This window comes from Petaurus breviceps, unplaced genomic scaffold (assembly GCF_028583685.1).
Source record: "Petaurus breviceps papuanus isolate PSGF00001 unplaced genomic scaffold, PetGlider_PUasm1.0 90822, whole genome shotgun sequence".
In the NCBI taxonomy this organism is placed as follows: domain Eukaryota; kingdom Metazoa; phylum Chordata; class Mammalia; order Diprotodontia; family Petauridae; genus Petaurus; species Petaurus breviceps.
In genome coordinates this window covers 5,373,032-5,391,309 of record NW_027187351.1, presented here as the reverse complement: position 1 = coordinate 5,391,309, position 18,278 = coordinate 5,373,032, and the positions used below count along the sequence as shown (strand labels likewise).

At 39.4% G+C, this 18,278-nt stretch overlaps 1 protein-coding gene across 1 annotated transcript in view; it reads left to right on the top strand.

The window, feature by feature from the left end:
- The first annotated feature begins 16,482 nt into the window (after nt 1-16,482).
- GCM1 (glial cells missing transcription factor 1) overlaps nt 16,483-18,278 on the top strand; it is a 37,473-nt gene continuing 35,677 nt past the window's right edge. Inside the window, exon 1 of the mRNA XM_069070616.1 lies at nt 16,483-16,690. Within this exon, the coding sequence (XP_068926717.1) occupies nt 16,610-16,690 (81 nt within the window). The 5' untranslated portion in view covers nt 16,483-16,609. The remainder of the gene's footprint in view (nt 16,691-18,278) is intronic.

The window sequence follows — 18,278 nt, the reverse complement described above, 5'->3', positions numbered from 1 at the left end:
TGAAGTTGACCTCTGTGACCTTGAAGGTCACTTGCAGATCTATATCTGTATTCCTATTAAAGAAGACTAAACATCACAAAATGAAGGGAGTGGGGATAAAACAAAGGATTGTGTCTATGAGATGTAGAAAAAAGTGGAATCTTATACTTCATGACTAATGTCTAGCAAGGAATTAGTGATGGTAAACAACTCTTTTATCTCCATTGAGAGGTCATGTTGAAAAGTAGTTAAGTAGGAAAAATTTCTTTCTAATGATAGGGAATGTGAGATACTCTACCCTAGGATGTGATTCTGGTCCTTCATTTCTTAGAAACTTCAAAGAAAAGGAAAAGAAAACTTTCTTTCTGCACTTGATCTAAATTTAGGTCTACTTGAAAGCAAGGGAATGTGACTAGCAGAACAGTATAGTTGATTTTCATTTAGTAGTGTCCAAAGAACAGTGGTCTCAAAGATCATCTTTTCTCCCTTGAGCTTCCTTAAGAGAGATTGAAGCTTTTCCCACTTGGTATGGGGCAGAGTCTGCTTCCTTTTTTTTGTTATAAATATTTACTTTGTCTTTATAAATAATGTTAGACATAAGATTTGCTAGTTTGGGTGTACTAATTGGAAATGTTATTGGAAAGAGGTAATGGAGAGGGTCATCACCAGAGAAGAAAGAGAGGTAGATCTAGCACTAAGGTATTTTGCCAGAGCCCTGTCTCTGACTGGGGATTTGGAGCTTAAAAAGATAGAGAGAAAGTACAGATTCTTTGATACAACTTCATGGGGCAGATAATTGTTTATACAGGAAATGAATCTATATACTAGGTAATGAGTCAATAGTTGGAAAATAAGAGGGAAATAGAAATATTTAAACAATGGTGCCCATTACCCCCACACTACTATACCACCCAAACTAAAAAGTATTGCTATGGAAAGAATACTGGAATTAGAATCAGCAGGCCCTGAGTTCAAGTTTTAGTGTTTCTATTTGGTCCTGTGATATTGGGTAAATCATTTTCACCTCTCTCATGTTTCCTCTCTGAGACCAATTCCTCATCTGCAAAATAGGAATTATGACAAATAGCTTAAGATAAAATAACTCAGGATAATTCTATTCAAACAATATTGATTAAGTACTTACCTTATGTTAGGTTCTCTGCAAGGTTTTGGGTTATAAAGGTGATAAATGCCCTCAAGGATTTTTAAATGTACTCAAGTATGAGTTCTTTTTTTTTTTTTAAGTAATGGGGGTTAAGTAACTTGGTCAAGGTTACATGGCCAGGTGTTTCTGGGTGGGTGCTAAGTGTCTGAGCCCAGGATCATCTTTTTTTTCATCATCAAAACATCTTTGTTTTCACTTGCCTATAACTGAAATTTAGCATTTCCTTCAGTCAAAACTTTTTGAGAAGGGGTCCCCAGTCTTTACCAGACTGTCAAAGGGATCCATAACACACAAAAAAACTTTAAAAACCTCTGTCCTAGGGAGAGTGAACTATATACCCAAATAGCTAGAGTTAGAAAATAATACATAGGGGAGAGTGAGAAGAATAACCTGAGAGATTCAAGAAGGGAAGAATCAGTTCTACCTGGAAGGGGTCAGGGAAGCTACTATGGAAGAGGTAGCACCTAAGCTGGGCCTTTAAGGGAGAAAAGGGGTAGAAAGGGCCATTCTATGCAACATGAATAGGTATGAGACTGCATCCTGGCCCCTTTAGTAAGGAGGAAGAGTGCTGGTCCAACAGAAAGGGCCAAGCCCATTCCTGCTCTACAGCATCTCTGTGGCCCACCACTCCTTCCCTCACCTTACCCCCACCTTCCTTAAACACAAACAGAAGAATAGACACCATTTTGAACAGAAGCACAGAGATGGGAGAGGCCAGGTCTAGATTAGGGTAGCTAGGTGGTACAGGGGATGCACTGACCTTGGAGTCAGGTAGATCTGAGTTAAAAACTGGCCTCAGACATTATCTTCATGACCCTTGGGCAAAGCACTGTATGCTTGAGTCTCTCATCTGTAAAATGAGGGTAATAATTTGTTGTGTAGCCATGTATAACCGTTTATGACCCCTTTTGGGCTTTCTTGGCAAAGCTCCTGGAGTGATTTGCCATTTCCTTGCCCAGCTCATTTACAGATATACTGAGGCAAACAGGGTTAAGTGACTTGCCCAGGATCATGCAGCTAGTAAGTGCTTGAGTTCATACTTGAACTCAGGAAGATGAGTCAGAATTTCTGATTCTAGGGTTGGCATTCTGTGTATTATAAAAGCACCTATTTGTTCTGCCTGGAACATAATAAATGCTTAATCAAGACTTGTTGACTTGACCCTAAAAGACAAAGTGTAAAAAAGTTCTTTGTAAGCATAAATCATTATAGAAATGTCAGTTGCTGTTCCCTCTCTAGGAAGAATTCAACTATTCTTTCAGGTTATTTCCAGTGACATAGTACATCAGTGATTTATGCATATCCATACCTATTTGGACGTTGATCTATATTTAAATAGGGATAGGATCTGAACTGTGATTTCATTGGTAGATGGACCTGCTGTGAGGAAACTTTCAGTCAGCATCTTCTCTCCAATTTTTAAACTTAAAGAGAAGTTTCTCCAATCCTCCATCCCCCCCACCTTAATTGTAAGACAGTTGCCTAGGATGGTGGTGCCAAACTCAAATAGAAATGGGACCAAGGTGGCACAGTGCATAGAGTACCCAGCTTAAAGTCAGGAAGATCTGAGTTCACATTCAGTCTCAGACACTTCCTAGCTGTATGACCTTGGGCAAGTCATTTAATTCTATTTGCCTCAGTTTCTTCATCTGTGAAATGAGCTGGAGAAGGAAATGACAAACCAACTCTAGTATTTCTACCAAGAAAACCCCAAATGGGATCACAAGAGTCAGACATGAATGAAAACAACAATAAAACCACACACAAGGATCTCTGTGGGCTGTATATTGACCTAGAAAATCACACATTGACATTTACTATTGCATATACTATATATACTATTGCATTTTTTGTTTATTTTGTTAAATATTTTTTAGTTACATTTTAATCTGGTTCCCACTTCAGGGGTGTGTTCCTGGCCTAGAGTTTGCAAACACTCACCAGACAACACTCTCAAGTGTGGCAAAACCAAATTAAAACGTGATTGGGAAATATTTAATAAAATAAATAAACACAATACAACATATATAATATTACATTGTAAATCTAAGTCAACATACTGCCCCAGGAATATTTACATGTAGTTGAGAAACCCATTTCTATTTGAGTTGGACAGCAACTGAGAGATTAACCATCTTGCCCAGGTATACAGAGCCACTGTGTGTTAAAGACAAGGTCTGAAGCTAATCTTTCCCGGATTGGGAGTTAATTGTCTATCCACTACACCAAGCTGCCCCTCATATGTTAAAATAAAGAAAGCAAACCTTTTTCAGAGGTTGCCTCCAATCTTTGCATACAGCTTGATGCAAAGGCCTCAGGATGCTGAAGAGAAGAAAGAGAATAGGGAAGGATGGATACATCGGAGGTTTCAGTAAGGATGAGGAACAGGAAAGAGTGAGACAAAAGGAAAGAAGGATGGGAGATTATGATCCAAGAAAAGAATTTCAGAGTTTAAAATAATTAACCAATAAATAAATAAACATTTTTTAAGTATTTACTATGTCCTGGGTACACCATACTATGTTAAGCATTTATGATACAAAAGAGGCAAAAAGTTCCTGCCTTCAAGGAGTTTATGATACACACATATATGTGTATGTATATATACACACAGGATACACATACATATGTGCGTATGTGTATATATACATGTACATATATGTGATAAATAGGAGATAATTAACAGAGGAAAGACAGCAAAATTGAGATGCATTAGGGAATTTTCCTGAAGAAGGTGGGATAGAAGTTGGACCTTGAAGGAAGCCAGGGAAGTCAGCAGTTGAGCAGAGAAGGGAGAGTTTTGCAGGCATGAAGACAGCTGAAGAAAATGCCTGGAGCCAGGAGATGGAACATCTCGTTTATTGGAACAACCAGGAGGCCAGAATCACCAGATCAGAGTACATGTTGGGGAATAAAGTATAAGAAGACTGGAAAGGTAGGAGAGGGTAGGTTTTGAATATCAAACAGAGCATTTTGTATTTGATACTAGAAGCAATAGGGAGCCACTGGGATTTATTGAAAAATGGAGGTGGGAGTGGGAATGGGGACATGGTCTGAACTGTGCTTTAAGAAAATCACTTTAGTAGCTGAATGAAGGATAGATTGGAGTAGGGAGAGACTGGAGGCTTGCAGACCCACCAACAGCCTATTGCGGTGATCCAGCATGAGGTAATAGGGCCTTCACTATAGTGGTAGCAGTGTCAGAAGAGAGGGGGCCATATTTAAGAGATACTGCAAGGTAAAATCAAAAGGCCTTGGCAACAGATTGGGTACAGTGGGTATGAGAAAGTGAGGAATCCAGGAAGACTCCTAAGTTGAGAGCCTGAGGGACTAAGAGGATGGTATTGACCTCTGTAGTAATCACAAGGCTGGCACTGGTTTAGATGTTATTGAGGTCCGAATTACCATTTGTCTGTGGGGGTGGAGTAGAAATGAAGGGTATGGGAGTTAAGGAGACTGATGATCTGGAAAGCTAGGCTCTCTAAGGAAAAGGGGAAGATTGGCAATGGAGAGGAAGACTGTGACTCAGGCTCTAAAAGTAATCTGGATTCTGGCAAATGAGAGCAACAAGGGTCTGGAACAGAATGGTGACAGAAAAAAATACAGCTAGGTCCTGATTAGAATGAGTAAGGAATCCCGAGTGTTTGAATTAGCACTATGTGATGTTAAACTTATGTAAAATAAGGTCACTGGTTCCTTCCCAATGGAAATATTGCAGAATGTTGTTTCTGTTACAGATAGAAACCCTGAGGGTCTTCTCCTCCCAGACTGATATTTTTTTTCTTTTTCTTTTTTCTTTTCTTTTTTTGACAAGGTTAAAGAGGTTATTCTCTACCTCCTTTCTTACCTAGCCTTAATCACTGAATGGACATTACCTTGGTCAAACATAGATCTGTTAAAGATCTTAGCTTTAAAAAGTCCTAGGTCTTCCACTACACCAAGCCTATCTCTGGTTGTCCTAATCTGTATCTCACCACTGGACCCAGATGGCTCTGGAGGAGAAAGTGAGGCTATTGACTTTGCATGGCCCTCCCTCACTTAAACCCAGTTCACTTGCATGTCATGGCATCACCTCCCTGGTGTCATGGTTCCCTTCGAGAATGAAAGACAAGCAGCCACAACAACATTGCAGCATGAATTCAAACCATGTTACACACTGATGGTACCCAGGTGTACAAAGCCCTTCCTACTGAGTGTTAGTAATCAATCAGCAAGCATATATATTCAGTGCCTACTATGTGTCAGGCACTGTTCTAAGCATAAGGGATACAAGTTACAAAGAAGGAAATAATCCATATTCTCCAGAAGCTCACATTCTAATGGCAAAACAAGTACATACAAAGTAGAAACAGAATAAATACGAAGATAATAAATTTAAGGCAATTGGGGAGAGAGGTCATTAGCTGTTTGAGGGTTTGTGGAAAAGCTTTGTGTATATAAGGTGATATTTGAGCTTTATCTTGAAGGAAGAGAGAGTGGAGGGGAGGAGGGGAAGAAGTAGAGGATTCTGGGTTGGGGAAATATCCAGTGCAGAGGCACAGGAGGAACATCTGTGACAACAGAAAGGCCAGTTTGATTGCATGCAGTATGGAAGGGAGACAGATGTACAATGAGAAAGATAGCTTGGGGCCAGTTATATGGGGCTTTAAAAGTTAGATGGTGGCATTTGTATTTCATCTCAGAAAGAAAGTCACTGAAAATGTGGAAGTAGGGCCAGACCTAAGCTTAGGAAGCTGTGTAAAGGATAGGCTAGAATAGAGGGAGACTGGAGAATTTAGTAAATTCTCAATTAATTAAGTATTATTAGTTAATTAATTCCAATAATTAAGAGGTCTGTTGAGGTGATGGACTGAGTAGTGGCTATGTAAAGAGAGATAAGGGGACAGAAGCCAAAGATATTGTGGAAATAAAAAATATCAAGATATTAGCAACTGACTGAATATAGGGTGAGAAAGTGAGGAGTCCAGGATGAAGTTCCATTGAGATTTAACCAAGCTTCAAGTCAGTGTGCACGGTGTTGGAGAGGGGCATGACAGGAGGGGAAAGGGCAAGTGAAAAATGGTGCAGATATTTATTCCCAGTCACAGGATCATCAGAAGTTACAGACTGTAGGGGCCCCAGCCCCGGCGTGGGGAGACCCAGGATCGGTTCTGGCCTCAGATACTTGGCACCCACACAAAATAACTTGCCGTGTAACCTTGAGCAAGTTACTTAACCCCAATTGCTTTAAATAAAAAAAAAAGAAGTTATAGACTGTGGAAAAGATGAAAGAAATGTATTTGCTCTGATTCAACCAAGAACCTTGCTTAATACTTGAGGGGAAGATCTTTTGGTAAGAGAGCAACATAAGTAGGCAACTTCTTGACAACCACCTGAGACCCTTTTGTGTGTCAGTTAAGTATGATATTTGTCTTTCTAACCAAAGAGCTGAACATGTGTTGATCGCCCCCCCGACATGTTGACACAGGTCAGTCTCACAAAAGAGTAATAACGTTCCTCTTTAATGCCATCTTCCTCTCCCTCCCCTGCCAGAACAGACAATAGTTCCAGCAGATGGCAGCATCAGCTCAGCAGAGAACTAGTATGGAAGTTTCAGAGCCAGAGGGCAATAATAATAATAATAGACCACCAGTAGAGTTTCTGTACAACACTGGTCTCCTCAATTAAGCAGTGGAAGGTGACACTTGCTCTCTCCTCAGCAGCCTTAGTCCTTATCCTAGGACATCTGATAAAGCTTGATGGTGTAGATAGAGCACTAGGCCTGAAATTAGGAAGACTTGAGTTCAAATCTGGGGTCTCACTCACTATCTGGCTGTGTGATCATGGGCTAGTCATTTAACCTCTGTCTGCCTCAGTTTTCTCTTCTGTAAAATAGGGATAATAATAGCACCTACCTTCTGGGGTTGTTTTGAGGATCAAATGAAATAATATTTGTAAAGTGCTTAGCACAGTGCCCTGTACATAGTTAGCCCTCTGTAAATGTCAGTCATTATTATAACTTCAAAGGTGTTAATGGTAGGCCAGGGGGTGATATTTGATCATGGTAAACCTCTAATTTCATTCAGATTTCAGAACAGTAAGAGAAGAGTTGAGTAGAACCAATTTTGAGCATTGCCAAATGAATTTTCCCTCTCTAGTGCCCACTGGAAAGCTTTAGGGCACTCCAGTCAATTGACGAGAGGTTCTGTTAAAAACAGAGAACCTAGAAAATAGTAATACCTCAAGTAATGATAGGAATACCTCAAAAATATCTCTATGGGTCTTTCATAGAGGCAAAGAGTTTCCCACTTGAAGACAGTTTGTATTTTACATGGATCCATATGAACTCCACATTGTGTCCTAAGAATTCTCTCTTTTTCTTATCAAATTGGCATCTCTTTAATTGGGCAGATAGATAATGCTGCCATTGACTCTGGAAGACAATTTGTGTTAATTTAGTGTGCTAGATAGAATCACAGGAATAGATGAGGAAGATTATGACTGAGATTAGCAATTGCCCCATGAACAAACAGGTCTTGAAACTTTGAATGTATCTCTGAAACATTGACAAAAAAATTTAAGTAAAATACTACAGATTTTCATATACACTTTGCCAGGTCTTCTAGTCTTTGCCCCTTCATATCCAGACCAGGTAAAATATCTCCTACAGGTTCATTTTGGTGACTCTTGCCACCTTTGTCAACAGGCCCACCAGGCCTAGATATCAGGCTTGGGATACCAGTTCTGGTAGATGATGGCACACAAGGTTTTATAATTGTGGTGAAGCTTTCTCTCCCCATTTTTCTTTAATAAATAAGACTAGATACAACAAGTGAAGAAGAAATAAGGGACTTTATTAGAAAGTAATTTGCCTAACTACCTGCCAATAAAATTGATAACCATAGACATTCCTTGTTTTGTTGTGCTTCGCCTTGAGAAACTTTGCAGATATTATTGGGGTTTTTTGTTTTTTTTTTTTTTAACAAATTGAAGGTTTGTGGTATCCCTGCATCATTTAAGTATCTTGGGCCACTAATTCAGAATAAAAGAAGGCATGAAGTATATAGAGTGCTGGACTTGGACTCAGGATGACCTGGGTTCTAATACTGACATTGATACTATGTAACCATAAATAAGCCTCAGTTTTGTCAACTATAAAATGGAACGGTAATAGCTTCATACCTACCTCACTGGGATGTTGGCTCAAATGAGAGTATGTGTGTAAAATATTTTGCAAACTTCCATTCTGGGGGGTCCAATTCTTTGATTTCATTGGTGTAGGGAATTCCTCCACAAGGAAACTTCTTTTACCAATACAGACTAGAATCTGATTCACAGTTTAGTTTTAAGAGAGCTTGTCTAGGGACACTGAGACGTTAAGACAACGGATTTACCTCTGGTCATACAGTCGGTGTAAGTCAGAAAAAGGATTCCAACCCAGGTCTTCCTGACTCTGAGGTCTTGTTTTCCACTATGTCACCCTCAAAGCTTCAAAAAGCTATGCAAATCTGGAAAATACTTTACCTGTCAGATTTATGTAGAAGGGAAGATTTTATGACCAAACAAGAGTTAGAGAGTGTTATGAAATGCAAAATAGATGATTTTGATTACATTAAATTGAAAAGTTTTTGTACAAAAAAAGTCAATGTAACCAAGATTAGGAGGGTAGTGGGAAATTGGGAAAGAATTTTTACAACCAGTGTTTCTGATAAAGGCGTCATTTCTAAAATATACAGAAAATTGAGTCAAATCTATAAGAAGACAAGTCATTCCCCAGTTGATAAATGGTCAAAGGATATGGACAGACAGTTTTCAGAGACAGAAATTAAAGACATTTATAAGTATATGAAAAAATGCTTTAAATCACTATTGATTAGATAAATGCAAATCAAAACAACTCTGAGGTACCACATCTCACCAGTCAGATTGGCTAAGATGACAAAAGAGGAAAATGATAAATACTGGAGAGGATTTGAAAAAATTGGAACACTAATGCATTGTTGGTGGAGTTGTGAACTAATCCAACCATTCTGGAGAGCAATTTGGAATAATGCCCAAAGGGCTATAAATAAGTGCATACCCTTTGACCCAGCAATACCACTTCTGGGACTGTTTCCCAAAGAAATCACAGAAGTGGGAAAAAGACCTGTATGTACAAAAGTATTTATAGCAGCTCTTTTTGTGATGGCAAAGAATTGGAAGTCAAGGGGATGCCCATCAATTGGGGAATGGATAAACAAGTTGTGGTTTATGAATGTAATGAAATACTACTGTGCTACAAGAAATGAGGAGCAGGCAGACTTCATAATAACTTGGAGAGACTTATATAAATTGATGCTCAGTGAGGAGAGCAGAACCAGGAGAACTTTGTATACAATTACAGACACATCATATGTGTGACAACTAACTTTGGTAGACTGGACTCCTCTCAGCAGTACAAGGTTAGAAAACAGCTACAAAAGACTCATAATGGAAAGGTATATCCACAACCAGAGAAAGAACTACAGAGTCTGCAGATTGAAGCAAACTATTTGCTCTCTCTCGTTTGTTTTTGTTTTGTTTTGTCCCTTCTCTTTCATTGTTCAGCCCATGGTTACAATCCTTTACAAAACGACTAATGTTCAACGTGATGGTATTTGTAGAACCTATATTTGATTACATGCCACTGTGGGGGGGAGGGGGAGGAGAGCAAAGGGGAGAAAATTTCAAACTTAAGAGATTGTGGAACTGAATGTTGTAAACTAAAAGTAAATAAAAAGACATCAATTTTTAAAAAGCTATGTAAATGTCAATTAGTATTAATATTTCAACTACTACCAGAGCAATGGAAGCCTTATAGGCTATTTTCTCTATCTGGTTCAGAATCGTAAATTCAGGGAAATATGGATTTAAAAAGAAAAGGGACTTTAGAGACGTGGTGGAAGCAGACAAGGTTCCCTACTTGCCTGGTACATTGTAAACATTTAGTAAGTACTTGTTGACTGACTAACTCCATCTTGGAAAAAGAAATCTTACCAGTTTTCCCTCTAATTATCAATTCTGAAACAACACTCTGCTTGGTCCCTTCTCTCTAAATGTGATGACTGGACAACGGCATGAGGTTTTTAATTCATCTACTTAAGAGTAATAATTTCTTTCCTCATACCCTGAAGAGATTAGGGAAAATATCCACTGAAGAGAAAGAAGAGTTGTCTTTGATTACTTCATTTAATGGAAATTAAGATTGTATTGACTAGTTGAAATGAAGAACCCTTAAAAGCAGTAATCAAAGACAGATTGAATGGCTTTAAAAAAATGATTCTTTAAGGATGTGCAGAAAGTTAAATGACTATTCTATTTCATGAAGCAAACTGTTAAACTTTCACCCTGAGCTTTGTGACTATTCTTTGTTATATTGTGAAATTTTGTCTATTCTTTGGAAATGTCATAACTGTAACTCCAAAATGGATTGGATAAAGTCAAATAAGCATTTATTAAGTTCCTACTATGTTCCTCCAGGTGAAGGCAGGTAGGTAATTCAGTGGATAGAGTGCCGGTCCTGGAGTCAGGAAGACCTGAATTCAAATCTGACCTTAGACATTCACTACCTGTGTGACCCAAGTCACTTAACCTCTCTATTTGTCTCAATCCATTGGAGAAGGAATGTTGAGCCACTCCAGCATCTTTGCCTAGAAAACCCCAAATGGGGTCATAAAGAGTCAGACGTGACTGAACTCCTAAACAGCATACTCCAGGTACTATGTTAAACATTAAGGACACAAAGAAAGGCAAAAAACCGCCAAAAAAACAAACCCAGTCCCTGCTCTCAAGTGGCTCCCAGTCTAATGGAAGATTGTTGTTGTTCATTCTTTTCAGTTGCAAACAACTCTTCATGACCCATTTTGGGGTTTTCTTGGCAAAGATACTGGAGTGGTTTGCAATTTCCTTCTCCAGCTCATTTCACAGATGAAGAACTGAGGCAAACAAGGTTAAGTGTCTTCCGGGGTCATACAGCTAATGTCTGAGGCCATATTTGAACTCACAAAGATGAGTCTTCCTTACTCCAGAACTTGTACTCTATCTACTGCACCACCTAGCTGCCCCTAATGGAAGTCACAACATGCAAAATACAAGCAAGATATGAATCACAAAAGGAAGACCCTAGCATTAAGGGAAGCAGGAGAGGCTTCTTGTAGATGATGGGACATTAGTTGGGACTTGAAGGAAGCCAGGGGAGCCAGACGAAGATGAGAAGGGAGGGGATTCTAGGCAGAGGAACAGCCAATGAAAATACAGAGTTGGGATATGGAGTCTCTGGAGTGAAGAACAGCAAGGTCAGTGTCACTGGATAGCAGAATACTGGAGGGCCAAAGGTGTAAGAAGACTGGAAAGGTCAGATCATGAAGGGCTTTAAGAACTAAACAGAAGATTTTTATATTTGATACTGAATGATGACATTGATGACATTGTCAGACCCAACCTTTAGGGAACTCAATTTGATAGCAGAGTAGAGAACAGACTGAAATAGGAATAAATTTGAGGTAGGGATACTTATTGCAGACTATTGCAAAGTCCAGAAATGACTTAGGAACACTGATCAACACAAGGACCTATTGTACTTCCAGAAGACTCAAGATCAAATACGCTACCTGCCTTCTGATAGAAAGGTATAGATTCAGAATACAGATTGAGACTTTTGTTTTAACGATCAATGTGGGAATTTGCTTTTCTTATGACATGTTTGTCAAAAGGGGTTTTGTTTTTCCTTGTTTTTTCAATGAGAGGGAGATGGGAGGGAGGGAGATGGGAAGGAAACTATATAGATCTGAAAATTGAGGAATGGGGGAAGGCCCATTCTAGGTGAGTATGGGCCAGGGTCATTGACTTCAAGTGTTGCCTTCAACATTAAAAATGTATCTTACAAGTATTGGTGGTTCCTAAAGGACCTAGCAGAGACAACAATTACTAAATATTGCTGGGTCCTAAAGGACCTAGCAGAGAAAATAGTTACTATGAGTGTTCTGTGGTATATGGAGACCCCTGCTGGAGTTTTAGAGTAGAGCAAAAAATTCAGCAATAGTCAGCCACAGCCTAATTATTTGGGACAGGGATTCTTTACCTTGGGTTCATGAATCCCCAACAGGTCTGTGACCCCACAGATAGGAAAAATTATAGCTTTATTTTTCACTAACCTCTAATTAAACTTCAGCATTTCTTTAATTTTTTACAAACATCATTCAGAGAAGGAGGTCTGTAATCCAGGATAAAAAAAAAAGAAAGTTTAAGAAGCCTTTAAGAGTAGGGCTTTGTGTCTCATGTCCTGTTGATTAAGCAGTCAGACCAGGTTAATATCACAGAATATTTAGAGCACGTAAATCCAAGAAGCTGAGATGAATGGACCAATGGACTAATTGATTGCCCAAGTAATAAGTCTGGGTGGTCTGAGTTAGATCAAGGGAGAAAAATGCCATGGAGATGATCATTCTTCTTACATATGCCTCAACATGTCTCAGCAGTCTTATTTATGGTGGTAGCTAATATTTTGCATCCTTCACCCCCTCATCTAGAGTTGGCAACCATACCCATCATGACTTGACTATGTACATTATATGGTAGTTATCACAGGCAGGAGGTACATTGGATAGAATGCTAGGCCTGGAGCCAGGGAGACTCATCTTACTGAGTTCAAATCTGGCTTCAGACACCTACTAACTATGTGACTTTAGGCAAGTCACTTAACTTCACTTAACCCTGTTTGCCTCGGTTTCCTCATTTGTAAAGTGAGCTGGAGAAGAAATGACAAACCACTCTAGTATCTTTGCCAAGAAAACTCCATACGGGGTTTAGATGCAACTGGGAAAAAAAAAACCCACAGCAAACTTTTTTTGCTGCACTAGGGACTCCTAACAAAATCTCATCTATAGTAAAATTTTCTTCTCTTTTTGAGTGGGAAGGAGGAAGGTGGAAGAACAGTTTGCTTACTTGTTCAGTTCATTTTGATGTCTAATGAACAAATTTATGCTAAAGACAGAAGTTGGGGGCTCAGCTGAGAAGTCCCAAAGTCTTTTGTAGAAATCCATCTCCAACTACCTCTCACTTCTTTCCCTTCCTCCTCTGTCTCCATCTTACTTTTTCATTGTTTCAACATCTTCTCAGGTCACCTGGGTTGGAACCTTGGTTCAGCCCCTTACTAGCTGTGAGATCTTGGTTAAGGTATCTAATCTTTTTAAACCTTGGCTTTCTTCATTTATAAAATAGAAATAATCATATTTCTACTGTCTACTTGACAAGATGGTGAACTTTAGAGTTGCTAATGCTACTTTTACGCCAGGACAGTAAATTGAATGGATTGACTCAAAAGGAGGGTTTGTGGGGGGGGGGAGTAATAGGAATACAATTGGGAAAATCAGACCAAATTTTAGAGGACCCTGGAAACTAAGCTAAGGGATTCAATCATGGACTAAAAACCTGAGGGAGAATTCCTGCTCAACATTGCTGTTCTCCGTTAAAGAGCTCCTAGACAGAATACCTTAGAAGGCTAAAAGTATTGTCAATGACAGAGGGCTTCTGAGGGGGGAAAAGTATTGTTCCTGAGGCTGTAAACATATAACACAGATGTAAGATCACTGCAGAGAGCAGAGGAGTAAAGATGTTCCTTTCTTCCCTCTCCCTGGTTCAGAGATGGGAGAGATAGAGACACATACAAAAGAGATAAAGAGAGAGACTGAGACAGGAAGAGAAACCAAGATAGGGATAGAGGCAGAGATGTAGAGACATACAGAGAAACATAGATGGATAAAAAGAGAAAAGAGGAGGGAGGAAGGAGCAGGAGTTGAAAGATAGGATGAGATATGTGAAGGAAAGAAGAAAGAAAATAATATGAAAGTTAGACTATGCTTTGAACAGTCTACTATGTGTCTGATCTGTTAAATTTCAGAGACACTCATCAATCTGTCCACAAAAGACTTTTTCATACCTTCATTTTCATTTAAACACACTCTAAATAGGAACACACAAATACTGGGTGATGCAATACAATTCCCCTCGTGTTCCTGGCATTCTGGGAAGCAATTGAAGGCTCATACATCAGCTCACAAATTTTCCTTACCTATGCCTGCCTCAGAGCATCTGGATTTTCATTGGCTAGATTCCAGATCTTATTAGCATACTGTACCCTGACCTGGAATAGAGTACAGCCACTACTTAGAAAGTAGCCAAAGCTTGCTGTGACCTGAAGTAGAAATGAATTTTTTGGATTAATAACACACTATTGTCTGTATCCACCTAAGGAGTCGAAAAGGTAAGGCAGCTCAGACCAGTCAGAAATCTAAAGGAAAACAGTATAAGGGACTCAAATAATTACCTAATATGTGTGATATTTTATTTTGGATTATTCTGCAGAAGTGATTTTTTTTAATTGAGTAAACTTTTACAACCCAGGTAAGGCAGAATGAAACTTTTGAGAATCCAGGAATTGTAATCCCCAGAATTGCTTTGCATTGCTAGGCAGCTCACTTTTTATTCTCTCTTCTAGGGTGTGATATAATCCATTCTTCTTTATTATACTTATCCTTAGTTTCAGAGAAGTACTGGGAAGTTTTAGAATGATCAGGAAAAGAACATTTGACTCTCCCAGAATAGGATGTTGTGTTCTTTCCTCCCTCTCCTTAAACCACCTGTGTTTGTATTGCTCTGGCATCATCTCTCTGAATTACAGAAATGGTGTTTATTCTTCTCCAAGAAAAAGTTTTAGTCAACTCAATATCATTTGCCAGCTGTTGCTCGTCACCTTTCAGAGTTGAAGGGGGTGAGTTTATCGGAGGGGTTACATCAGCTATATATCCTCTACAATTGCTGTTCTTCCACTTCTCTATATTCTTTACACATTATCCCCCCCCCCCCCAGTGGCTTGTTTCTTTCCAAAAGGTAGTGGGGGTTTCCTTAAGCGATAGCAAGCAGGTGGCTACCATTTTGCCACAAGTAATGTGAGACAGGATACAATCCTTCCTTGCTCTAGGACATTATTTCTGGCCTGACTAGGACAATTCTTTTGCTTTAAATAGGTTTTGCATGTTGTCTAACTGCCCACAAGCCTTTATTTGTTTGTTAAAATAAGCAGTCTTTTCTACATATGTGAAAAAGGTTTTCAAACTTGGAGGCCAAGTCACCACCATATCTTTAATCAGTAGATCTCAGTGCTTTAACTGTTTAATTGTCTTCAAATCCCATTGAGAAGTATTTTAGGATTGTAGATTTAGAGCCAGAAGGGACTTTAGAAGTAATTTAGTCCAACACCCTTATTTTACAGGTGGGAAAACTGAAGCCTATATTGAGGAAGAAACTTGCCCAAGGTCAAATTTGAACTCAGGTCCTCCTGACTCTAGGGCCAGTGCTCTATTCACTGAGCCACCTAGTTGCCCCTCTTTATTTTTTTTAGTAACTTCTTTTGCCTTTGAGAAAATGGTAATAAAAGAGATAAAGAAGGAGAGAGATTTTGATGACTTAGTTTGGTCACTTTTACCCTTCCCATGGGCTGGGAGAAAGGTAGGGAATAAGCATTTATATAGCACCTACTACATGCCAGGCAATGTATAAGTATTTTACAAATATTATCTCATTTGATACTCACAACAATCCAACATTTATTGTTGTTGTTCAATTGTTTTAGTCATGTCCAACTCTTGTGATTCCATTTGGGGAAAAGATACTGGAGTTAGGTGCTGTTCTTATCCCTATTTTACATTTGTGGAAACTGAGGCAAACAGAGGTTAAGTGACTTGTTCTGGATCCCACAGTTAGTATATTTCTAAGGCCAAATTTGAACTCAGGACTTCCTGATTTTAAGCCCAGTCCTCTATCCACATCACCACCTACCTGCTTAGCATAGTCTGTGTTTATTCAACAAGCATTTATTAAGCACCTTCTGTATGGAAGGAAGAGTGTTCAGTGTTGAGAATACAAAAACAACAACAATGAAAAAAACAGGCCTTGCCTTCTAAGAACTTAGATTCTTTTTTTTATAAAGGAGGTCAACCTAGGGAACCTTCTTATACAAAGCACAGAGTAACCTGTAGAAATCAGCAAGTGCCTGTGGTTCCTACAAAGCTCCCCTCTGTCTCCAGCCTTAGAATCAAGTATTAAATTGAAATCCAACAGGGTACTAGAATGGATGGCTAAGCTATTGGTAATCAAGTTTGTGTTGTTTTTTTTTCCCCCTCTCCCTGTGAGATTACTTTCGGTCGTTAAGTATTTTCCATTGCTTTGGGCATGAGTATGTTACAGCTTTCAAAACTTTTGATGGAACAAGTTTTTCTGGCAGATGAACACTGATTTTTATCTTTAATGGTTAGCCTCACTATCTTTTTTTTTTCTTCAGTGTCAGCAAACAGCTTCTTGGTCCAAACTGCTTGAGAGTGGAGACAGCTAGCCCTCAGCTGAAGCCTCTGGCAGAGAAACCATTTCAATATTCCAGAAAAGACCTGAGCAGGCTGGAATTTGTAGGGAACAATGACCATGGAGCCTGAAGACTTTGTTTCTCGGAATAGAGAAACACTAAGTTGGGATATCAATGATATGAAACTGCCGCAGGTATGTACTGAGCCCATATTCCCTAAAATGGTTTCTAAGAATCTACTTGAAACTGAGATCCTTTCAGTCCCTTGGGTGTAGGGACCTTTAGAGCTTGACCCTCTTATCTGGACCACCAGCATGGTAAGAACTGATAGAAAGTTGGAAAAGTCCCAGCCTAGGCTTTTATTTTGGATTCCTTAACTGACTTTAGATAACTGAACTCGGAGGAGAAAGTACCCAACTCACCCTATGGTTCTGCTCAGCCTGATTCCCAAATTAATCTTTGTCTGAAGGCAATGGACAACATTTTTCTATAACATGGTCAATTAGAATTGTGCCTGCTGATAATTTGTCAGAGAAATAAATATTGGGTTTGTGCTTTCTCTCTTTTAATTGTTTCTTATGCACACTGTGTATAGTTTGTTTGTACATATTTGTTTGCTTTTTGTCTCCCCCAGTAATTATGAGTTCCTTGAGATCATGAACCTTATTTTGCCTTATTTTGTATCCCCAGCTCTTGGCACAATTCCTGATACATTTTTGTTGTTCTTAAGTTATTTCAGTCATGTCCAATTCTTTGTGATCCCATTTGGGATTTTCTTTGCAAAGACCCTGGAGTGGCCTGCCATTTCTTTCTTCGGCTCATTTTGCAGATGAGGAAACTGAGGCAAACAAGGTTAAGTGATTTTCCCAGGATCACACAGCTATAAATATCTGAAACCAGATTTTAACTCAGGAAGATGGGACTTTCTTACTCCAGATGCAGCACTCTATCCAGAACCACCCAGTTGCCCTCCTGGCACACAGGAGGTACTTAATAAATCTTTAGGCTGACTGTCTAGTAAAAGTCACAGTAATATAGTGGGGAAACCATAGTACTTATGAGTCAGTAGAGACCTGGGTTTAAATCTCACCTTGAACGCTAGCTATGTGACCATAGGAAAGTCACTTTGCCTCAATCACTCTGAGCCTCCACTTTCCTCATCTGTAAAATGGGGACAGTAATTGTATTCCCCAGTAATGTATGCCTTAAAGGGTTATTTACTGTCCCTACCCACCCCAATTTCCCTGGTACAGGCACTTCCCTGTGAGGTGGGAGCACTTCTGCAATATATAGCCTTAGAAAGTTGCCTGGGAACACTGAAAGAAATTAAGTATCTTGCTCAGGGCCAGAGAACCAAGATGCAACAAAAGCAACATTTGAACCCTTGTCTTTCTGACTCTAAGGACACATTGCTTCTCTAGTAAGTGGTTGTAAGTATCAAATGAGTTTGTAAACTTTGTAGCTCCATGAAAATATCAGCTATTATCAGTGCTTTGTGAATGTGAAGGTAAGATGATGCAAGATGAGGGAGAAAGCGCTGTACAATTGAACATTAGTATAATTCCTTCCTTACCTCCCTCCCTCCCTCCCTCCCTCCTTTCCTTCCTTCCTTCCTTCCTTCCTTCCTTCCTTCCTTCCTTCCTTCCTTCCTCCCTCCCTCCATTCTTTCCTTCCCTTCCTCCCTCTCTCCCTTCTTCCTTCCTTCCTTCCTTCCCTCCCTCCCTTCATTCCCTCCCTCCCTTCCTTCCTTCCCTCCCTCCCTTCATTCCCTCCCTCCCTTCC